The sequence below is a fragment of the Gracilinanus agilis genome, chromosome 3, assembly GCF_016433145.1.
Source record: "Gracilinanus agilis isolate LMUSP501 chromosome 3, AgileGrace, whole genome shotgun sequence".
Lineage (NCBI taxonomy): Eukaryota > Metazoa > Chordata > Mammalia > Didelphimorphia > Didelphidae > Gracilinanus > Gracilinanus agilis.
This window is the reverse complement of record NC_058132.1, coordinates 503286020-503311650: the sequence shown is the minus strand read 5'-3', so window position 1 is coordinate 503311650 and position 25631 is coordinate 503286020. Positions and strand designations below refer to the sequence as shown.

The window sequence follows — 25631 nt, the reverse complement described above, 5'->3', positions numbered from 1 at the left end:
TGAATAAGTGTGTGTTGATTTCTAAGAGGTATGGGATTGGCTTATGTATAAAGTTGCAAGGATTTGCTTTTTAGAAGACTTTTTTGGTATAAGGACACCCTCTACACCTTTGTTTATCTTAGACTTGTTTAATAGATGAAGATGTGCAATGGAAAAAAGGGTGGTTTTATAGGCAGATGCTCAGAATTCAGGTCCTCCAGGTACTGCTTGACCTTGGCAAGTCACTTTTACTTCTCCAAGACTCAGTTTCCTCATCTATAAAATGAGAGGATTAGATTTGATGACTCCAAAATCTCTTCCAACTGTGTTTGTATAAAGATCAAATCTCAATCTATGGGGATGGACTTACAGTCTTTTTTTTTTTTTTTTTTTTTTTAAATCCTTAACTTCTGTGTATTGGCTCCTAGGTGGAAGAGTAGTAAGGGTGGGCAATGGGGGTCAAGTAACTTGCCCAGGGTCACGCAGCTGGGAAGTGTCAGAGGCCAGATTTGAACCTAGGACCTCCTGTCTCTAGGCCTGACTCTCAATCCACTGAACTACCCAGCTGCCCTTGGACTTACAGTCTTAAAGAATGATTGCATTCGCATTTAAAATTTCTATAAAATAGTATTTTTTTTTAATGCCACAAGTTAGTGTTAAGGAGAAAGTATGCATTGTATGTAAATAAATACTCCCAAATCCTTAGTATTTGAGAGGCATGTTATCTCTGCTCATTTGGTAAATCTTTTTACTTATATTTTCCTTATAAATAGTGACAAATAAATATGCTAGTGCAAGAGGCAGCTAGGTGACTCGGGACAGAAAGCCAGGCCTGGAGATGGAAGAGGTCCTGGATTCAAATATGATCTTCTTAGCTGTTTATGGGCAAGTCACTTGACCCCAAATGACTTCCAAAGGATGGATTCTAAGATAGAAGTTAAGGGTTTAAAAAAAATGCTTGGTCCATAAAGACCATTTAAAAATGTACAATTCTAGCAATATGAATGTGAAATGGTATTCATTTAACCCATATTGAGGACATGTTTGTGTCTAGCATGATTTTAACTATTGGAAAAATATATTCTAGAATTATCCCATAAAAATCCTCAAGTAATGGTTGAACATCAGTAATAGTTTTCATCAGGAGAAACTGAAACAGAGTAGTTATGACTTGAAAGAGATTAGGAAGAGTTACTGGAACTGAGAATAAAACTAATCATACAGGCTACTATTTTCAGCTTTTATGTGGCATGGCTTTGCATTACCAACTTCATTCTGTAGGTCCCAAATACTGTAGATGAACCTATACTTTTCTTGTTTCATCATTGAAATTTAGCGAATACTCAAATAATTCTACAGTTAAAAGCCTAAACACCATAGCTTTACTGTCTTAAAAAACCCATAATGTATGATTGCCTTGGAGATAACTATCTTATAATGTTCTTCTAGCATCATAGTAAATCATCCTTAGCAGAGATTAATAACTAAATATTGTGTGTCTTGTTAATATAGTATTAGAGGGAGGTTTCATAGTAATGTTGATTCTCTGAACAGGGTCTTGTAATAACCCTATGATTTCCACTTTTTTATAGCAACAATATCAAAGTGCTCTATTTTGGGCAGACAAAGTAGCCTCATTGTCTCATGGTAAGTGACAAGAGTGAGATTTTATTTTAATACCATTCATCTTGAAATCTTATAAGTTGTGTTTCTGATAATGTATGTAATATTTTGCATTTGTTTTAGAGGAACCACAAGACATTTATTGGTTGGCCCAGTGTCTCTACCTAACTGCTCAGTATCATAGGGCAGCACATGCCCTTCGATCACGTAAGTTAGACAAGGTAAGTAATTTTAAAGTTCCGAAATTTTTTTTAAGCCAGTGTTTTCGTTTTTCAAGTTTTACTAATGATTCTTGTTTTAACATCTTAATCATTTCTGAATAAACTGCACTCTATCCTTTCCCCCAGCCTACTTTTGCAACAAAGAAGAGAAAGACAGTTAAGCAAAACCTGACACATCAGTACATTTAAAAGTATATATAACAGTGCATACCTATAATTCCTCCTCAAGAGACAAGCGTGGTTATTATAATTACACAGGAATTATTTTGAATTTATTACTCCTATTGTTTATCTTGTGGATGGATGGATGAATCCACTTCACTGCCTTAATTCATGAAAGTCTCCCATTTCTTTTAATTCCTTGTATTTATTGTTTCTTACAGGGCAGTAATATTTCATTACAGTTATATACCACATTTAGCCCAGTCAATGGACATCCCCTTTGTTTCTAGTATATACTATATTTTTTAATAGTTATACTCATGGAAAAGTAAGACTAAACTTTAATATAGTTGTTTAATTTGTTATTTTCTGCCTAATGAAGGTATCCAACTAATTTTGAAGAAGCTGTTAGTATACTCTTAAGACATTTTTTAAAGATATCAGAATTATTAAATCAAGCTTTTTAATAATTGGTGACCATGGTAGAAAGCTGGGAAGGAAAAAAAAGTCTGATCAGCTCAAATCTCCCATCTCTGATATTCTTTGCCAATTATTTTGATGGCTTTGTGAATTTACTTCTTTTCTAGTTATACGAAGCCTGTCGGTACCTTGCTGCTAGGTGTCACGTAAGTATGTTTTATTACATTTTTTAAATTAAAAGAAAATCAAATTAAATGAAAGAATAGTATTATTTCTCTAAATTTTATCCTTCCCAGTATTATGACAGTTTCAATGATGGGATTCAGCTATTCAGTAATACTGTTATATCATTGTTTAGATAATTATTTTCTTAATATTGGCTTATTGTTGATTACCTTTATCAATATGGTACCACATTCCACTCATTAATTTTGGAAAGCCTGACTGATATGTATCTGAAAAGATTACTCTTTTGGAAAATTTAAATTTAAGCAATGAGATAGTATGTCATCTTGTGCCCTTTTAAAATTTAGAACAATGTGTTGTTAAACTTTAATTTAAATATTTTGCAATTCTCTACACAGTATGCTGCAAAGGAACATCAGCAAGCTCTTGATATCCTTGATATGGAAGAACCAATTAACAAAAGATTATTTGAAAAATACTTGAAAGATGAAAATGGACTGAAAGAACCTTCTAATGACTGGGAAATGTCCCAATCTTCAGTAAGTAATTTGATTTTTTTTTTTTCCTAATGGTGGTTCTTACAATTAGGGAAAACATTAGGATGTTGTAGGGATATTATGAAAAAGGTTTGTGTATATTAAATTGCCTCTTTCATATGTAAACAAATTAGCATAATTGTGTTTTCTATTATCTACTTAGCTTTTTTCTATCTTTCCTTTTCTCTCTTCCTGGGAGGTAATGTAAGGCTTTTCTTGTCTTAGCAGGCAGGAAGCTATTTCTTCAGACTGCTTAATTCTGTTTGGGATTTCTCTCTTTCCCACAATCCCTTGTTCAGCTTCTTGTGACATGTGGACTAGTTTTACCTCACTTGCCTATTTTTGTGAATTCTTAGATTCATTTTCTAGGAAACTTTCCCCATTTAACTAAGCTTATTCTACTGCACCTAATTTGCTTTTTCTTAGGAAAATCTACAAGTCAGGGGTTTACATTTCTCTTGATGATACTTATTTACATGTCCCTATATATTCTCCTTGGTATAATGTACCAATATATAATATACCAGTTTCTTTAATATTAAATTGGCAACATTTTTTTTCCAAATTAAAGTATTATTAAAATATGCTTAAATTTATTTTATTGCCTTTTCAACATATATATTCTGTTTAGCCTATTTAGCTTTGCTTTCTATTTGTCTGCCTACTAATTCTTCAAATAGTGCTTCAAAGTTTATTCACAACACTGCAAGGTAGGTAGTGTATTTTATGGGATAAAGAAAATAAGTTTCAGGCAGATTGATTTGCTTATGGTCATCCAGTCAAGTTTGAAACCAGGTATAGTACTCTTTTCACCAAACTGTACTGTAGTAGATTTAGAGTCTTGTCTACATCAGAACTTCTTCCCCGTTTAGATTACAACACGTCTACACCTTTCATCCTATGCAGTTCTTATCTGTAATTTTCCATAAATCTTCAATAGATAATCTATCAACAGACCAGAGAATTTATTTGAAGTTTTTTCATTATTTCATGGACACCAGTTCAGGACTCTCTGTGTTTTCCCTCACACTTGGACTTAAGTCTTTCTTAGACATTTATGTCTTGACATTGTTATTATAAATTGTTTTTCACATGCTAGTGGTTGGTGATAATATCCTGGAGCCTACTTTTACCCACCAGATGTGTTCCTATTCCTCTTTACATCACTTGCATTTTAAATTTTTTCTGAAATCTTAGTGTTTTGCAAAATTCTCTGACTTAGAGCTTGTGATCTCAGCAGGATAAAATATCAATGTTGAAAACATAACTTTTTTTATTCATTGAAAGCACTACAATTTCCCAAATTCAGTCTAGCAAAATCTCCTTTTAGTCAATCCATTTCACTAGATTTTATGAAGACGATAAAGTAGACATAAATATGAGTCCCTACTTGTGGATAGATTATTGGTTATATTTTTTGGTTTGGGTAATGCTGCTATTCTTGATTTTTTTTTTCATTCTTTTGAAATCTTTCTTTTTTGGAGAAATTTTTTTAAAAACCTGTGAATACAATTATGGTACCTTTGGTGTAAATTTCTTCCAAATATTCGATCAAATCTTAACTACTCTTTCTACCTTCATCTTCTATAAGTGCCTGTCCACTTCCTTATAATACATTCACTACTGAATTGGGCAGAATCTGTTTGTGATAAGGTTCTGTTATTTCTCAGAAATGTTGGTAAATCTGTTCCATTTTATATCTGTCTTATAGCCTAACATTTTCTTAAGAACATTTTCTTTCTAATCAATTTAGCTAACTTTAAATCTTCCTAGTAATTTTTCAAAGGCACATTTAATGAGCTTTATATAAATCAGATCACTTTACATATTTATAAGTAGCTCAACAATATTTATAAGTAGCTCATATATCATCTGCCCTCTATATTACCCATTTATTAGGTGTAAAGGATTGTATTTATTAGTTGTACAGGAATAAAAATAACATTGTAAACTTTCTACCTAGAAAGAACATGCAGTATAAATGGGAATTCTTAAAATCGATAGGATAGACATAAATAAGAGCATGTATAACATATATAACTGTTAGCATTAGTAGAGATGTGCAAAAATTGGGAATGCTTGTTGGAGTAATCAAAATATATCAAGAAGTATCTAAAGAAGCTCCTAACTTGTGTTTTCATGTTTTTGTTACAACTGTAACCAGTCCATTAGAAAGAAATCTCATTAGCTATAAAATACTTTTTAAGCTTTGATTCAGGATATTAATATGTCATATTTTCCTACCAGATTAAGAGTTCTATTTGCCTTTTGCGGGGGAAGATCTATGATGCCCTAGATAATCGAACTTTAGCAACTTATAGCTACAAAGAAGCCTTGAAGCTTGATGTCTACTGCTTTGAAGCATTTGATCTTTTAACATCACACCACATGCTGACAGCACAAGAAGGTTTGGAAACGAAGGCATTTTTATTTCCTTTTACATCTATGGAAAATTAAACCTTTACTTCTCATTTATTTTTTGGCTTGATTTAATCTAGATCTAAAAAAAATAAGAAAGAAGTAAAGGAAGTGAATAAAATTTTAAAGTTAGGATTAATAGATCTCAGGAGAAAATTGAATGGGAATAGAAAAGTGAAGATATCTTTTCAGCAGTACATGGCTCCTACACAAAAATTGACCATTAATATGGCATAGAACTTCATCACCAAATACATAAAAGCAAAAATAATAAGTACATTCTTTTCAGATAAATTACAGTTAATAAGGATTCGTGGAAAGACAAAAAATTAATTGGAAACTAATGCTAAAATAAAAATAAACATTAATTTCATTATTGAGAATGGCACTGAGGAGATAGGCAAAGTAGTATTTAGGGTAAAATTTATGTTTCTAAACACATCAATAAAAGGGGGGTGGGGGTGGAAAGAAGCAGATCAATGAATTGAGCATGCTACTGAAAAAACTAGAAAAAGAACAAATTTAAAATCCCCAATTAAAAACTAAATTGAAATCCTAAAAATTGAGGAGAAATTAATAAAATTGAAAGTAAGAGAGCCATTGAACTAATTTAAATGAAACTAAAAGTTGATTTTATGAAAAAAATAGAATAGAGCAATGGTTAATTTGTAATAAAAGGAAAGAAAATCAAATAATACTCAGAATGAAAAAGGTGAACATTGTCCAATTATATGACAATAAATCTGATAGTTTAAGCAAAATGGATAAATTTTTACAAAAATATAAATTACTCAGTTTCATAAAAGAGGAAATAGAGTACAAAACTTAAGTAATCACATCTCAGAAAAAGAAATTGAACAAAATCATCAATAAACTCCCTAGGAAAAAATTTCCCTGGGGTCAGATGGAATCACAAATGAATTCTATCAAAAATTTAAAGAACAATTAATCCCAATCATCATGTAAACTATTTGGGAAGCTATAGAAGGAATCCTAGTAAATTCTTTTTATGACACAAGTATGGTACTGTCATCTAAGCAAGGAAGAGCAAAAACAGAGAAAGAAAATTATAGGCCAATTTCATTAATGAATATAGATGCAAAAATTTTAAATAAAATACTAGCAAGGAGATTGCAACAATATATCACAAGGATTATTCAGTATGACCAGATGGAATTTTTACCAGGAATGCAGGGCTGCTTTAATATTAGGAAAACTATCAGCATTGATTATATCAGTAAGTAACCTAGCAGAAATCACATGATTATCTCAAGAGACGCTGAAAAAGCCCTTGACAAAATATATTGTCCATTCCTATTTAAAACTCCAGAAAGCATAGGAATAAATAGGTCATTCCTTAAAATGCTAAATAGTATTTACCTAAAACCATCAGCAAATACCATCTGTAATGGAGATAAGTTAGAAGCCTTCCCATTAAGATCAAGAGTAAAGCAAGAATGCCCATTATCACCTCTATTATTTAATATTCTATTAGAAATGCTAGCTTTAGCAATAAGAAGGGAAAAAGAAATTGAAGGAATTAAAGTAGGCAATGAGGAAACTAAGCAATCATTTTGCAGATGATATGATGGTATACTTAGAGCAGCATTGGCGAACCTTTTAGAGATGGCATGCCCAAACTGCATCTTCAAACTGCCTGTGAGCCCCCCGCATTACTCCAGATAGTGGAGGGCATTGGGCTGCTGGGTGAAGGGTCAGGGCATATGAAAATGTCATCAGACTACGGAGAAGGGGAATGAAGCAACCTTCTCCAGTATACTGGGTCTCCAGTATACTGGGTCATGTGTGCCACTTCTTCACCAACACCTAGAAAACCGGTCGAAATAATAACTTAATGAAGTGGCAGGATACAAAATAAATCCACATGAGTCATCAGCAGTTCTATATATTACTAATAAAGTTAAACAGCAAGAGATAAATTCCATTTAAAATAACTAGACCAAGGGCCAGATACGGCCCCCTAAAATGTTCTATTCTCCCCACACACACTCCTGGGACATTATTCCTAATCTGACAAATACAATGAGTATGATACAATACAATGAAACTTAGAAATAGTTGCCTTAGAAACAGACTGACAGATGAGCATTTCCTTTCCTTTGGCCCCCTCTATAAAAAGTTTGCCCATCACTGCTCTATATAAAATACCTGGGAATATACTTATTAGACAAACACAGGAATTATATGAAGACAATTACAAAACAGTTCACACAAATAAAGTCAGATCCAAACATTTGAAAAAAACATTAATTGCTCCTAGGTAGGCTGAACTATATAATAAAAATGATAGTCAAACTGCCAAATAATTTTTTATAGAACTAGAAAAAATAATAAAATTCATCTGCAAGAACAAAAGGTCAAGAATATCAAGGGAACTATAATGGAAAAAAATGTGAAAGAAAATGGCTTTAGCACAACTAGATCTCAAACTAAACTATAAAGCAATAATCATCAAAACTGTCTGATCCTGGTTAAGAAACAGAATGGCAAATCAATGAAGTAGATTAGATACACAATATAAGTGGTAAATGACTGTAGCAACTTAGTATTTGATAAACCCAAAGACCTCAGCTTCTAGAATAAGAACTCACTGTTTAACAAAAACTGCTGGGAAAATTGGAAAACAGTGTGGCAGAAACTAGGTATAGACCAATGTCACACTCTAAAATCAAGATACAGTCAAAAATGGATATATAATTTAAATATAAGGTTTGATACAGTAACTAAATTAAGGGAACACAAAATAGTTTACCTGTCAGATCTCTAGAGATGGGAAGAATTTATGATCAAACAAGATACAGAGAGCATTATAAGATATAAAATGAGTAATTTTAATTATATCAAAAAGATTAGAAGGGAAATAATAAACTGAAAATTTTTTTATAATAAATTTCTCTGATTAAGGTCCAAGTTTTCAAATTTATAGGTAACTAAGTCAAATTGATAAGAATATAAGCCATTCCTCAGTTGACAAATGGTCAAAGGATATGAACAAGCAATTTTCAGATTTAAAAATCAAAGTTATCAATAATCATCTGAAGAAATATTCTATATGCCTCTTGATATGAGAAATGTAAATTAAAACAACATTGAGGTACTACCTCACGCCTATCAGATTGGTTAGTATGATAGTAAAAGAAAGTGATAAATGTCGGAGGGGATGTGACAAAATGAGACATTAATGCATTGTTGGCGGAGTTGTGAACTGATTTAACCATTCTGGAGGGCAATTTGGACCTCTGCCCAAAGGATTATAAAACTGCATACCTTTGATCCTGTAATACCACTACTGGGTCTGTATCCCAAAGAGATCATAAAAAAGGAGAAAGGATCTATTTGTACAAAAATGTTTAAGCAGCTCTTTTTTTTTGTGGTGGCAAAGAATTGGAAATTAAGGGGATGTCCATGGCTGAACAAATTGTGGTGCATGTTGGTAATGGAATACGATTGTGCTATAAGAAATGATAAGCAAGATGATTGCAGAAAAAGCTGTAAGGATCTGTAGGAACTGATGCAAAGCAAATTAAGCAGAACACTGTAACACTGTAACAGTAATATTGTAGGATGATCAACTGAAAACTTGCCTACTTTCAGCAATTCAATGATCTGGGACAATCCTGAAAGACTTATGATGGGGAATGCCCTCCACCTCCAGACAAGGAACTGTTGGAGTGGGATGGATGTGAATCAAAACATATTATCTTTCACATCAGAATATTTTGTAGGAGTGTGCTCTTACAACACTGACCCACTATAGAAATGTGTTTTCTGTGATAATAAAAAAACTCAAAGGAAGACAAAAAATAGAAAATTAAATCTACAGCATTTGTATTCAGTGCATTTACCTGAATTTTAAAAACATTTTTTATTAAATCCACAAAATGAAGGAAAAACTTGATAAGGTTGAACAGCATCACTGATATATGGCGTATAACATATATGGGGAAAGCACCCCAGACTAGGAGTGAGGAGATCTGAATTCAAGTCCTAGTTTATCATTTCCTGTTTATTATCATTTCCTGAAAAGTCAGCTTTTTAAACTCAGTTTCCTTATTTGTAAAATAGAGATAAAAGTTAATCCACCCACTTCAAATGATTATTATAAGATTTTGGCCAGCTAATGAAAACACCTTTAACATTCATAACCTCTGGGTATCATTACCCATTCTTTTCTTCTCTCCTCTCTCTGAAAAAGAGATATGCCTACCTCTTGCTAAGGTACCTCTGCTTGCATTTTTGCTCTCCCTGCTTCCTCCTCAATCCACATCTCCTTAAAAATTAAGGTAAGGTAGGGAACAGCTAGGTGGCTCAGTGGATTGAGAGCCAGGCCTAGAGACAGGAGGTCCTAGGTTCAAATCTGGCCTCAGACACTTCCCAGCTGTGTGACCCTTGGCAAGTCACTTAATCCCCATTGCCTAGCCCTTACCACTCTTCTGCCTCAGAACCAGTACAGAACCAGTACAGATTCTAAGATAGAAGCTAAGGGTTTAGAATTTAAAAAAAAAAAAATTAAGGTAAGGTAACTAAGTGACTAGAGAGGCAGGCCTGGAAATGGGAGATCCTAGCTTAAAATCTGGTCTCATACACTCCTAGCTCAGTGACCTTGGGCTTTCAAACCTCCTTATTCAACCTTTATCCTTAGAACTAACATGTAGTATTGAGTCTAAGGTGGAAGGCAAGGGTTTTGGGGGAAAATTAAATAAGGTAATTGATATAAAGTATTATATTCGTGTAGATGACTCTTATCTAAAGGACATCAGTATATGGTGCCACTTAACATTTTACCTAGATCTTTACTGAGAAATTTAAATGTGAATTGGAAGAGTTTATAAATGTAGAGCTAAAAAGGACTTCAGAGATCATCTAGCCCAAACCACTCATTTTTACAGATGAGGAAGCAGAAGTGAAATTTAGTATAAAATGTTAGTGTACCATTTGTTTTCTTTGGGGAAAGGAAACTGAAGGACCTTAGGATCATATTGGGAACTGGGAAATTTGGTCTGCACTTTTCTGCAGGTGGGGATGGTCATATATCTTGGTATCCACTTATGTTTATATTGACCTCCCGTTAGAGTGTTTATTTAGGGCAAAATTGTAAAGTCCATTTTCTAATTGTCAGATTTTTTCATCAATATAATTTTAACATTTAAAACTTTTTTTCACAGAAAAAGAGCTTCTTGAATCTCTACCTCTTAGCAAACAATGCACAGAAGAACAAGAATTGCTGCATTTTCTATTTGAGAATAAGTTAAAAAAGGTAAGTTAAAATTCCACCACCACACTGTTCACAATTGGTTCTTGAGCCCTTCATAATGCCTCCCTCTTGCCCACAAGAATTGAACCTCTTCTTTTTCATCTATTGAAGAGTCTAAGTGTGGAATTCATAATTTATCTCCAGCCATGCTTTCTACTCAGTTACATTTTTGAAACACAAATAGATTTGTTTTAGTACTTGGGAAACGCAAAACAATTTAAGATAATCCATTTGATCAAAAAATACAGAGATATTTTAGAACTAATATCTATTTCAGTTCTTGTCCTTGAAGTTATAATCCTTGACTAAATATTTATTTTATTTAAATGGAGTTATTGAGTTTCTTTTTCCTTATTCCTCTGTTCCCAAAAATTAAATTGTGAAATGATACATTGCTAGATTTTCTTGGGTGTGAATTACTCTGGGAAGTTAAAGTATTTCTGAATGCTATATTACTCTTATAGGTATCTAAGAAGCTACTTATTGCATGGAAGCAATAATTTAAGAGCAGAGAATATTATAGCTAAAAGGAACCTTACTGATTATTAATCAATGCCCTTCATTGTATGTATGTGGAAAATGAAGACCAAAGAGGGTTATTACTTGCTCAAGGTTTAATAGATTCTTTTTTCCCCCTCTTAAAACACTTATCTTCTATTTTAGTATCAGTTCTAAGACAGAAGTACAGCAAGGGCAAGGTAGTTGCATTTAAGTGACTTGCCCAGGGTCATGGGTAGAAAGCATTTCACAAAATACATTTTTTGTGCCAGGATAAAGTGAAAAAAAGCTTATAACAGTGTTATACTCACAAGGTGCTCACCAAGTCTTTTAGCTGGTAATTTGTGAAAGTTGTAAATTTTCAGTCTTTTAGTCATGGAAAACCATAACTTCATTTTTGAGAAAAATTTTGAGTTTTCTGGTCCTTGAAAATACAGTTGGCATGTGGTAAGGGAAAGCTGCAATGCTGTCATCATTACATTTATCCTATCATTTAAACATTAAGCAAATGAGAGATAATAGACCTTCTAATCTTCAGTTTACTTCACCCACTCCTATATTTTCTGTTGCTTAGCCATTGAACTTGTGTGGCCATAGCTAGTATTTGCATTATTTTATGAAAAATTCATATCATGTATATACTTCATGAAGTCATGTTCTTATTAGTAACAATAGTACTCATTTTAAAATTAGACCTCATTTTAAAATCCTGAGATAAAAATGTTCAAATAAAAGTATACAACAATTGTAATATGTATTTGTAAGTCGAAATAGGAAAGCCAGAGTGGTTTTGAGGTAGCTAGGCGGATCAATTGGTAGAGTAATGGGCCTAGAACCATAAAGACCTTAGTTCAAATATGACCTGAAATACTTTTTAGCTAGGAGACCCTGGGTTAGCCATTTAATCACTGCCTGCCTCAGTTTCCTCATCTCTAAAACAGGGATGAAAATAGCACCTGTCTCCTAGAATTGCTATAAGGACAAAATGAGGTATTTGTAAAGCTCTTAGCAGGGTTTCTGGTACATAGTAGGCAATTAGGAAATGCTTCCCTCCCCCCCCCCCCCGCTCCCTTCCCCTTTTAATTAAATTAGAAAAACTATTCCCTCAAAAGAATTCTGCTAAAAATTCAAAATTTGCAAATTGGAAGGAACCTCAGAGGCTACCTTGTGCCATGTTTCATTATTTATTAAATCATTAATCAGTATATTTTGCCCAATATCTGTTACCCTTTCTAAAACAAAATATAAAAATTACTAGGGAACCCAGATTCCCTGATTGAAAACTTGAGCAATTTAGATATATCATCTTCTCAAATTATATAAAAATATTCTCTGTGTTTCAGTATAATAAGCCTAGTGAAACTGTCATTCCTGAATCTGTAGATGGTCTGCAGGACAATCTGGATGTGGTAGTGTCTTTGGCAGAAAGACATTATTATAACTGTGATTTCAAAATGTGCTACAAGCTGACTTCAGTGTAAGTATCTACAACCGTTTTAAGCCATCTGCTCTACTGTTATTTCAGGCCCGTTCTTTGGCATCCTCTCATTTAGTCATTATTTAATTAACCTTCACTGCACAGCACTCTCTTGAGGTATGAAAGAATAAGTTACAGATATGAAGATGTTTATTTAAATCTTTAAGGAGATGAAGCCATTTTAAGTTGTTGTACACTAAAAGAATCTTTAAATATTGGTATTGATCATTCGTAGTATAATTCTCTTGATTTAAAATATAAATACTTAATTAAGCATCTTCATATTTCTCAAATACCAGGTTTTTTTCTTAATTGGTCCTCTGATATTTGCCCTGTTTGGACAAACTATTTAGTGAAATTGTTTGGGTCTAGAGTTAAATGACAAATGTAATCATCCTAGCATTAATGAATTGATAATATGTTCATGATAACTTGTTAGGTCGAGTGTTTTATTCCACTTCCAGGATAGTAATACATGGTACTTTGACTTTCAGAGTAATGGAAAAAGATCCTTTCCATGCAAATTGTTTACCTGTACACATAGGGACTCTTGTGGAACTGAATAAAGCAAATGGTGAGAATTTAATTTTTAAATTAAGATGGTAATTAAACTTGGTAGTTTAATTAATGTACTAAAGTAGTACAATAGTACAATGTGGGGATGGGTAGAACAGAAGAAAGATTATTAGTGTTTTAAATCTATTATTAGTCTTTTAAAGTCCTAAGATTTCTTTAAATCCTGAAATTTGGTCATTACCCCTAGCTGAGTGTTTTTGAATCCAGAAATATAATATATATATAACATTATATATATATATGTACATATATATAACATAACATTATATATATATACTATATAATAAAGAAAATGATTCTCTAAGTTGAAAATAGCATAGTTAATTGGAGAAAAAATTATTAACCCATCCAATTAATCCATAGCAGTACAATTGTGTTTTTTCTGCCATGTGTCATAGGGAGGTCAAAAAGACCATCAAGGTTTAAAAAAATTTTATTTTTCCCTAATTACATGTAAAAAACAATTTCTTTAAATATTCTTTTTTTAAAAATTTTGAGTTCCAAATTGTGTCCCTATTTTCCATTCTCATTGTCTCCCACTCCTCCCCCATCCCTAAGATGGTAAGCAGTCTGATAGAAATTTTACATGTGTAGTCATGTAAACTGTTTTTCCATATTAGTCATTTTGTTTATGAGATCCCAAATTAAAGAAAAGGAAGAAAATGAAATATATTATGATTTCAAGCTACATTAAAATTAACACAAACATCAGTTTTTTCTCTGAAGACAGATGACATTTTTAATCATATGTCTCTGTGATTGACCATAAAATTTTCCTTTACCAGTGGTTTTTTGTGTTGTTTTTTTTTCCCCCATAAAACCACCTCCTTTTCTTAATGGTTTTCTTTCTCCTTTGATTTTCAGACTTTCCAGTTTGTTGTTTAATTGGGGAGTTTTCATTTGTTCTTTTTTTTTTTTAGTTGCATCCCCAATTCATTGATCTACTTTATCTCTATTTTATTGATGTAAGGCTTTTAAAGATATAACCCCCCTCCCCCCAAAATTTAGCTTTGACTGCATCCCATGAATTTTGTTACATTTTTTGCCATTTTGTTCTCTTTAATGAAATTATTGTGTCTATTCATTATGTGACTGAGAGAGGTGGAATTCGGAAATAAAAGATCTGACAGACATCTGGGCTTTGCTGTTTACTACTTGTTTGATCTTAGGCATGTTATTTAACCTGTGGGGTAAAATTTTCCTCCCTTTTTTAAGAATAAGATTATTTAGTTTTTAGTCTTTCTGCTACTCTTATTTTTATCTCATATGTCTGAAAAGGATGCGTTTAATATTTCTGCTTTTCTGCATTTGGTTGTAAGGTTTTTATGTCCTATCATATGGTCAGTTTTTGTGAAAGTGCTGTGTACTGCTGAGAAAAAGGTATATTTCTCTTTCCATTCAGTTTTCTCCAGAGGTCTGTAATATCTAATTTTTCTTTTTTTTAACTTGACATTCTTTTCTTTTATTTTCATTTCCAAATTCTCTTCCTCCTTCCTCCTCTTCCACCTATTTTTTTCTGCATTTAAAATTTTTATTATTAAAAAAAATTTCCATGTTTACATGATTCATATTCTTTCCCTCTCACCTCCCAGATCTGAGAAGGTATTCCACTGGGTTGTACAGATGTTATCACTTGATACCTATTTCCATATTATTCATTTTTGCAGTAGAGCAATCTTTTAAAACCAAAACTCCAACTTGTATACCCGTATAAACAAGTGAAAATCACATGTTTTTCTTCCGCATTTCTACTCCCACAGTTCTTTCTCTCGATGTGGATAGCATTCTTTCTCATAAGTCCCTTAGGAATGTCCTGGATCATTGTATTGCTACTAGTGGTAAAGTCCATTACATTAGATAGTTCCACAGTATTTCACTTTCTGTGTACAATGTTCTCATGGTTCTGTTCATCTCAGTATGCATCAGTTCATTGAGGTTCTTCCAGTTCATATAGAAATCCTCCAGTTCATCATTCCTTATAGCACAGTAGTATTCCATCACCATCATATACCACAATTTTTTCAGCCATTCCCTAATCGAGGGACACTGAATTTCAAATTTTTTGCAATCACAAAAAGCATGGTTATGAAGATTTTTGTACAAGTATTTTTCCTTATCTCTTTGTGGTACAAATCTAATAGTGGTATGGCTGGATCAAAGGACATAAAATCTTTTAAAGCCCTTTGTTCATAATTCCAAATTGCTTCCCAGAATGGTTGGATTAATTTACAACTCCACCAGCAATGCATTAGTGTCCCAATTTTGCCACATCCCCTCCAACATTTATTATTTTCCTTTGCTATTATAATAGCCAATTTACTAGGTTGGTGGTGGTACCTCAGAGCTGTTTTGATTTGCAGTTCTCAAATTAGGAGGGACTTAGAACACTTTTTCATGTGGTTATTGATAATTTTGATTTCTTCATCTGAAAACTGCCTAGTCATGTCCCTTGACCATTTGTCAATTGGGGAATGGCTTGATTTCTTGTATAATTGACTTAGTTCAAATTATAAATTTGAGAAATTAGACCTTTATTGAGGTTTTTGTTATAAAAATTTTTTTCCCCATTTGTTGCTTCTCTTCTAATCTTGTTTGCATTAGTATTGTTTGAACTAAACCTTTTTAATTTAATATAATCAAATTACTCATTTTACATTTTGTAATGTTCTCTATCTCTTGCTTGGTCTTAAATTTCTTCCTTTCCCATTGTTCTGACAAGTATTGTCATTATTTAAATTATATAAATTATATATATAATATATAATTATAATTATATTTAATATAATTATTTAAATTATATAAATTATACCTAATTTATGATTTTACTCTTTATACTTAAGTCATTTACCCATTTTGAATTTATTTTAGTATAAGGTTTAAGATGTTGATCTAAACCTAATTTTTCCCATTCTGTTTTCCATTTTTCCTAGCAGTTTTATGTCAAATAATGGATTCTTCTCCCAAAAGCTGGGATCTCTGGGTTTATTGGACACTATCCATATATAATTTTTCTAAAGTTTTATGTCTCCTTAACTTCTTTCTTATTAATTTTTTGGTTGGGCTTATCTACTTCTGAGAGGAGAAGGTTGAAAGACTATAACATTTCTGATTTGGAAAGGACCTCAGGTCATCTTAGCTCAATCTATAACTGAGCAGGAATTTTCTCTGTAACATTTTAAATAAGTGATTATCCAGCCTCTACCTGAAGAATTTTAGTGATGGAGAACTCACTACTACTTTTTTTTTTTTTTTAACTTTTTGCCTTAATATAAATTCTTAGATAGGAGAATGGCAAGGGCTAGACAGTTGGAGTAAAGTGACTTGCCCAGTGCTAGGAAGTGTCTGAGGCCAAATTTGCATTCAGATCTCCCTATTACAGACCTGGCACTATCCATTGTACCACCTGCAGGTCCCTGAACTCACTATTTTTTAAAGCAATCTATTCCACTTTTAGATAACTAGTTGTTAGGAAGTTTTTCTTCATATTAATCCTAAATTTGCTTCTGAAACATCCTCTAATTTTATTTTTGCCCTTGGAGCAAAAAAAGAAATCTAGCACATTTTTGCTACATGAGAATTGCTTTAAATATTTGAAAATAGCTTCTTGGTTCCCCTGAGTCTTATCTTCTATAGTCTTCAACTAATAATTATATGTTATTTTTCTATTCCTTTTACCATTGTTTATTTTCTAGTATACATTCCTGCCCATTTCCCTTCTTAAATTGTGGCTTTCAAATCTGAACATAGTCCTCTAGACATAGTTTCACCAGGAAAAAATTCAGCGCGACTATGTACCCAACCACACTGAATGCTGTATTTCTATTAATGTGGCTTAAAATCATGGGGTTTTTTGTTTTTGTTTTTGTTTTTTTTTTTTGTCTACTAATACTGCTGACTTCTTTTAAGTTTGTAGATCATTAAAACCCTTGGGTCTTTTTTGCATGAACTGAGAGACAGCCTTGGGTCACTTGAGTGGTGGGATTTGGAAACAGAATAATTAGACAGATATCTGAACTTTGCAGTCTACTACTGCCTGTATGATCTTATGCATATTATTTGACCTATGGGATATATTTCCTCTCCTATAACAAGAGGAAGGGGTCTAAATGACCATAGGTCCCTTCTAGGTCTAACAGTCTGATTCTGTATTTGTATCAGTATTTCCTCCAAGCTGTTTGTATTCATTGTGTTTCTGGCCCCAGCTATAAGACTTGACATTGATTTATCCTTATTTAACTTCGTTTTATATATAGTTCAAATTCATTATTATCTCAAAATCTTTTTCCGTCAAGATTCTATCATCTAGGGTGTTGAACATTCCCTTGCAAGCTTTTCAAACTTGAAAAATACTCAATTCATATGCCTTCATTGAAGTTATCAAAATATTAAAATTAATTAAATATAAAATTAATTTAAAATATTAAACAGAACAAGGTCGAGAACCCAAATTGAAATTGACCTTGTAATCATTACTCTTTAGATCTTGTAATTCAAATAATTTTGAATCCACCAAACTGCCCTATCATCTGTCTCTAGCCCATATCTCCATCTTGTCTAAAAGGAGATTGTGTAATATATTCTTAAATAACTTTTTAAAATCTCATTTGTATCCTTCCCCTAACCTACCACATAAGCGATTGAAATTAGCTCCAACTTGGGAGTAGAAAAGTGTTGGTGTTGCTTTTATTCTTACTTATGAGAATTGGTTAATTAAGAGGTAACATTGGCTGTATTTCACTGGATATCATAAAAGGAAAATACTAGATTGATAATTTCATCTTTATGCCTGATAATTGCTTGAAAGTTAAGTAAACTATGGCTGTGACATTTTATTAGAAATAAGAGGGGTTTTTAAATACCCATTTTTACAATCAAGGAAATTTGTATTATATCTTAAGAGTCTGCAACAAGCTGTTATCCAGAAATAATTCACAAATGATACTTGATTTTACACAGGTGCAGTATTTTTAAATAGACCAACATTGTAGATAGAGTACCTCACTTGGAGTAAGGAAGGCTAGAGTTTGAATCATGCCTCAGATACTTACTATTGTGGGACCCTTGGCAACACTTTTACCAACTCTGAGTCTCATTTTCATCATCAATAAGATAAGGATAATGATACAACCTTTCTTAGATAGTTGCATGAAAATCAAATGAGATAATAAATTTAAATTTCTTTGAAAATTTAGTGTTAGGTCAGCCATTATGTAGTCTATGTAATTTTAAATTTCTTACTATTGTACATAAAAGTACGCATGAAATTCTAGGACAAACTAGTTTTCTTGGAAATAATCTCTAATTTTATATCATGTGTTTGGTCATATTTATAAGTGATCATAATCAACATTTATTAAGTACTTTCTATATACCAAACACTATGGTAGGCTCTGAAGATTCCCACATGAACAAAACAATCTATTCCCAAGGAGATTACATTCTAACTAATTCCTTTTATTATCTTTTTATTTATTGTTTTATTCAGAAAGATAACGTTAATTTCAGGTTAAAATACCCATCAGGATTCATTGTTTAGTCTTTTTTTTTTCTCATCTGATTAGCAGTTCTTTTGGGTCTGCATTTTCATGCTTAGTGTTTGTAAAGGAACTTTCATGTTACTTTCTATTCCTATGTTTTACTGTCTTAATTTGAATTGTTATATTAATGTACCACAATTTGCTTAACTTTCCCCGCTATAATTAGACATTTTGATTACTTCTACTTTTACATAATTACAAATAATACAACTATGAGTATTTTTAAAAAGATAAGCCTTTTTTCTTAGCATTATTAAGATATATTTCCAGCAGTGCAATTATGAAATGAAAAGGTCTGATTTTTTTTTAACTTTCACTTCGTATTAACATTTTACTCTCCAAAAAGATTCCTTTTGGAATTCTTTAATTTTCTTTGAATTCTCATTTTGATAAAGTGAAAATTTAATTAAGTGATAATTAACAGAGTTTTGCAGTTTTGAAAATTTTGAAAATTGTCCTTTGATGATTTATCTATCATGGACTAGAAATTGCAGCCATTAAAAAGAATTATTTTATAAGTTTCTTTATATATTTTGGACTAAAAGTTTTCATCTGTGACATTTGCAATAAATATTTTTCCCAGTCTGCTCTTTTTCTCTTTTAGAAATGAGTGCTTTTTGATTAAGGAACTTTGTAGTAGTCCATTAGTCATAGTAAATTTAGCTTGTATTTTGTCCATTTCTATTTTGTTAGGTAGTTATGATTTTATCTCTTTTGCAAACTTTAAACTTGCTTTGAGGGAGTATCTACATTTCATAGATAAATGTAAGATTGAGACTTTCTACTTGACTAAAGTAGAGTTTTGTTTCTCATAAAAACCATATATTCTATTGGTCCAAATATAGGTCATACCCCTATTCTTAACTATCTTTTTAAAATATCTGAATTCTTTGATTGGATTTTGTCTGTTCTATCTCTTTATCTTGTGGCAAGAGCTAGGGATTGAATTTGGAAATTTTGTACTAAGCTCTCTTGACAGTCCTAGAAATGGTAGGTGCTTTGTGGACTGGTTATTCCCATATGCTGGTCTGTTAATTTACCTATGGTACCTGCTTGCTGTCAGGTATTGGGGCCCCTTTTTTCTACCTAGGGAGAAGCAATTCTAGCCTACAAGCAAATCTACCCTTTTCCCCTCACACAATCTAACTTAATCTTTTAATAAGGTAATTAATTATATGTTTTATATATATATATATGTAAATATGTATAACAATAATGATATGATGTTATTTGTCATTGTATTCCTATGTAATTTTTTTTCCTCTAAATGAGATCTTATTTTAGGGAATGGCCTATATTTGTGCCAATATGATATTTTAATATGAAGTTTATTTGGTAATAAGAGGGAAAATACTTAAATACTTTTTAATATTTGACGCAAGTACTTTTCTTTTTTTTTCTATACAGAGCTTTTCTATCTCTCTCATAAACTGGTGGATTTATACCCTAGTAATCCTGTAAGTTATATATGTGTGTCTATAGTTTTTACAGTTTTGAAATATATTAAAGTTTTATAGATTAAAGTTAGAAAAGCTTAAATTCATACTCAAACAAGTAGGGATACTTGTCTTTGGAATAATTTTGAATCATCTTTTCTCTAACTACTCATTGGTTGTAAGCAAAACCTTTGGATTCTATATTAACTGCAGTCCACAAAAAAACAACTTGCTGTACAAAAGCAATAATTTACTGATTAGAAGCCTCTGGGGGTTGATGTAGCTTCCATAATTTAATGAATGAGAGATGAGTGCCAGGAGCAGGATTTTAAGGAAGAGCACTTCAAATACGAGGACTTAAAGATCACTATCAGTAAGTAGAAATAAGGCTTGTAGGAAAAGGTAAAGCAGGTAGCATTCAACCTCAGGACACAAGCCAGATTTGGAAACAGTAGAGAAGTTAATGAAATTACTACTGAAACTCCAAAGCCAAGTATCATAATTGAAAGAAAGTTCAGAACAGAGAGAAGGTAAATAGTTCAGGTCAGGATGTAGGTCTTTAGTCTGTCTCCTTTTTTCTATAGAGAGAGCATGATGATGCCTGAGTATAATCAGTTTAGGAGATAAATGTAGACCAGTAGATTATTCTGCCTTTTATCAAAGCTTCATACCAGTCAAACAGGTTCTGATGAAGATATTTCTAACTTACAAGTGGGAAGTAATTTAGGTATCCAAAGAATCTGATTCAACTTGAACTTGTTTTGAATTATTTAGATTTGTATTATAGATCTGTTCCATCTTTAGTAATTGTTCATTTTGAATTTATTTAGGTATCTTGGTTTGCAGTAGGATGTTATTATCTAATGGTTGGGCACAAAAATGAACATGCCAGAAGATATCTCAGGTATGTGTTTATTTTTATATCTACTCATGGGAAAGTTCATAAGTACCCATTTTTTAATTTAAATTTTTGGGTTTTTATTTTAAATTTAAATGCTATATAGCAGAATAAAAAAAAATTCTCCATGAAACTGAATGTCTCTTTCACACCACTTTCTTTTTTTTTAAATATATAATTTGGGGGGCAGCTAGGTGGCTCAGTGGATTGAGAGCCAGGCCCAGACATGGGAGATCCTGGGTTCAAATATGACTTCAGACCCTTCCTAGCTGTGTGACCCTGGGCAAGTCACTTAGCCCCCATTGCCTAGCCCTTACCATTCTTTTGCCTTAGAACCAATACCCAGTATTGATTTTTGAGATGGAAGGTAAGGGTTTTTTTTTTTTTAAGTATATAATTTGTAAATGCTATTATTAAAACTCTTCCCTTTTTGTTCTTCTTTCTGAACTTCTTTCCATTGTCTTCTGCACATTTTTTAAATGATACAATGATCCTCTTTTTCCCCTATAATTAACTGAGTGAAAAAAAAGGAGAGAAATTGCAACAGATAAACAATTAAACAAAATGAATCCACCCACTGGCCTTGGCCACAAATGTCTTTCTGCATCTTAGTTTGTCACATTGTAATATCTATAACAACATCAAGAAATGGGTTACGTAATAGGCTCTCCAGGAACATTGCATTCATCATGTGCTAATCAGAGTTCTTAAGTATTTCAAAGTTATTTTTTCTTTACACTGTTGTTCTCTTTGTGTAAATTCTTCTCTAGTTCTGCTTGCATTCAATCTTTGTGAAACCACACTACCTAGGATTCTCTAGAGTTTCTAAAGGTAATAACATTACCCCAGTTTGTCACCCCATTGTTCCAAGACTTGCCCCCCCCCTTTAAATATGTTTTCCAAGATTAGGAAATTTATTTTGCATGTGACTCTAGGCCTCCTTGATTTATCCTCTTTAACCCCTTCCCTGTCTATCATTTCTTGCTTTCTTGTTGAATTTGATTTATTTTTATACTAAACTATTTGTGTTCAACCTTCCTTTGTCCATTTCACATAAGAGTGACGTTAATCTGATACTCACTCTTCTACATGTTTGTATATTCTCATGTATTGCAGTTATGAGAAGTAGAAAGTTTCACCTCTTCTTCCTTTCTACACTATTGTATTGTGCTTTTTTAATACTCTTTTCTTTCCCCCTTAAAACCTTCAATGGATTGAGAGAGGAGAGGTCCTGAGTTCAAATCTGGTTTCAGCCACTTCCTAGCTGTGTGACCCTGGGCAAGTCACTTAACCCCCATTGCCTAGCCCTTACCACTCTTCTGCCTTAGAACCAATACACAGTATTGATCCTAAGATGGAAGGTAAGGGTTTGGGGGAGGAGGGGAAACCTTCAAAACCACCCCCCATCAATCTCTCTTATTTAACTTCCTCAGTACCCTTTGAAGACATTAAGGTTCCAAAGAAACACCAGTTTCTTCTCTTTCTGTTACATTAGTACTATATCATCCTTCTAATTCTTCAACTTAATTTACTTTTCTAGAGTTCTCTGGACTCTTATGCTTGTATTTTAAAGTTCCTACTCAGCTCTCATCTTGTCATCAGAAATGCTTAAAAGTCTTCTGTTCCTTTAAAAGTCCATTTTCCCCTAGTAAAATTGTACTTGGCCTTGCAGGATAAGTTATTTTTGTTTATAAGCATATATTACAACCAGTTCTTGCTTACTACAAGTGAACCATTCTGCAGAACTTCCCTTATCATCTGAGAGTCCCCCCTCTCAATGCTCTGGGGCCTTTGCAGCCTAGAGCAGCTTCAGTGCCTAGAGCAGAGGACCCCTGGCACATGGCTGTACCAGTGCTGTCTCTGCCTGCTGGGAGCTGGAGCTGGAGTCTGGGCCAGCTTGGGGTTCCTCTTAGCCCCCTGGCAGTTGAATTTGCATAATACAAATTTACAGAAAGGGAGAACTGTCTATATCCATTGCTTTTTCAAATACTATATTCCAAGATCATCTTTAGTTTTGTTTTGTTTTTTATTAAGGCTGCCAGGTCTTGTGTGATACTGACTATAACTTCTTGTTACTTGAATTGCTTCTTTTTGAAAAGTTATGGTAATTTCTTCTTTGAGAATGGGAGTTCTGAATTTTGTTTTTGAGATTTCTGAGACTCTTCCTTTTGGTGGGCCCCTTTCTGGAGATATTTCTGTTCTTTCTATTTTAACTTTGCCCTCTGATTCTAATTAAAGCTGAGCAGTTTTCACTTATGATTTCTTAAAATATAGCTGTTGGGGTTTTTTTTTTTTTAAACTATGGTTTTTGGGGAGTCCAATGATTCTTATTTCTAACTTATTTTAAAGGCAGTTCTGTTTCCAATATCAGATGCCACTTTTCATTTTCTCTTCTTTTTTTTTTTTTTTAATCAGTTTTTGAGTTTGTTCTAATAGTAATAGACCTTGCTCTTTCATTGACTTGTTGATTTCTGTTTGATCTGTTCTAATTTTCATGGATTCTTTTTTTGGGGTAAAATTTACCACTTTCTCTTCTAAGCTACTTATTCTCCTTCCAGTCTTTCTGCAGAGCTTTTATTTCATTTTTTATCTCTTGCTTCATTTCTCTCTCCTAGGTATCCATGTATTGTGGGAAGTACATTTTTTTTCTTTGAGAACCTATGTGTAGTTTTTGTGAAATTAGATTTGCAATAATTTTTTTTTAATGAAAGATATTTAATTTACTACCTTTTCCAGTTATAGTTTCTTAACTGGGGCTTTGTAATAGGACCAGTCTTTATTTGCCCTTGCTGTACTTTTATATCAGGTGATCTGCCCTGCTTGGTTTTGCCCTGGATTCTCCCTCTGGATCTATGAGTTTCAGATATTTTCAAGGCTCTTCCTGTAATCTCAGAACAAAGTGTTAAGGACCTCAGAGACCTTTAGCCTAGACTTTGCCAGTCAGAGTGCTGTAACCATGCTGGGTACTATATATATTGTATTTTTGCAGGCTTCTAAGATCTCTACTGTCACACATTCTGACCACTCTGGGATTTTATTTTCTACTCTTGTTACCTCCAGACACAAGGCCTTAGAGGCTATTTCTGTCTTGTCTTTCATTATGCTGGCACTAGCCTTGCTTGTGGATCTCCTTTTCTACTGCCCATAGTCTTCTCATTGAACCCTGTATAGCTCTGGGGTAGAAAATAGCTGATGCGAAACTAGAATAAATGAATTCTTAATTGTTATTCAGTTTAATGCAAACTTAAGAGTTTTTTTGGAGAAGGTTTGTAGGAGATAGATGACTTGTCTCCCCTACAAGCAACTACCTGGGCTGTAAGTCCAGTCCACAATAAGTGTCTTTTCAAGGAAAGTATTTATTGCTGTATCTGGCCCCATGATGTTATTAGTATGCAGTGATGGGCAAACTATTCCCCACAGGCCAGATCCAGGCCATAGTTTGCCCATCACTGCCTTAACCAATTCCCTAATCACTACACCCCCACATCCAGATGTAGTGATTAGGGAATTGCTTAAGGCAGTGATGGGCAAACTATGGCCTGGATCTGGCCCATGGGGAATAGTTTGCCCATCACTGGTATAAGGAATAAGTGATTATGTTGAAACTACTTCCATCAGCACAGCTTAGCTGTAACTTAGACAGTTGCCAGAAATGTTGAGAGATTAAGCAACTTCTCTATGATCACACAGTTTCTATTTGTTAGAAATAGGTCTTGAACTGAAGCCTTCCTGATCTTAAAATTAACTTTCTACTATGTCATGCTACACAGCTTAAAAAAGCAGAATAATATGAGACAGTATTAGAAATACTGTCATTCACATGCAGATAGGGTATTACATTACCATGAGTAGGACATATGCACTGAATTGTCAGCTTCACCTTTTCTGTTCATTGTATAGGCACCTAAACTAAATCTTAGTTACTTTGACTCTTTCCCAAACTCACTGCCTCCCCCAAGTCCATTCTTTGCCACCATATATTTCTGTTTCATTTCCCATCTTAGTTCAAGATCTAAGACTTAACCTTTGCCCTTGGACTAAAACTCTTCCTAAATAATTTCCCTATATTCTCACTTCTCCCTTCAAACATGCAGCTTTCAAAACTTTTACCTGTGTAATTTTCTTAGCAAATGCGTTGGTCATATTTCTGCTCAAAAACCTCCAGTTTTCCTCATTGCTTACTTCATATTCCTTTTTCAGACCAGCAAGGCCCTTTACATTCCAGCATTGTCTACCTTTATTTCACATTCCTTCCCGTTTCCTAGAAGCAGCAAGTTAGTACAGTATATGGAGAGAGGGAGGGAGGGAGGAAGGGAAGGAAGGAGGAAGGAAGGGGGGGGAGGAGAGAGAGAGAGAGAGAGAGAGAGAGAGAGAGAGAGAGAGAGAGAG

The 25631-nt window shown here is 33.1% G+C and overlaps 1 protein-coding gene across 2 annotated transcripts in view; it reads left to right on the top strand.

Moving 5' to 3' along the window:
* The window catches only part of CDC16 (cell division cycle 16), a 47525-nt gene that overhangs the window by 693 nt on the left and 21201 nt on the right, over window positions 1-25631 (top strand). For both annotated transcript variants that reach the window (XM_044667088.1, XM_044667087.1), the window contains exons 2-11: window positions 1572-1626; window positions 1726-1823; window positions 2573-2611; window positions 2990-3130; window positions 5375-5534; window positions 10732-10823; window positions 12662-12795; window positions 13290-13369; window positions 20316-20365; window positions 21175-21248. In XM_044667088.1, the coding sequence (XP_044523023.1) occupies window positions 1572-1626; window positions 1726-1823; window positions 2573-2611; window positions 2990-3130; window positions 5375-5534; window positions 10732-10823; window positions 12662-12795; window positions 13290-13369; window positions 20316-20365; window positions 21175-21248 (923 nt within the window). The remainder of the gene's footprint in view (window positions 1-1571; window positions 1627-1725; window positions 1824-2572; window positions 2612-2989; window positions 3131-5374; window positions 5535-10731; window positions 10824-12661; window positions 12796-13289; window positions 13370-20315; window positions 20366-21174; window positions 21249-25631) is intronic.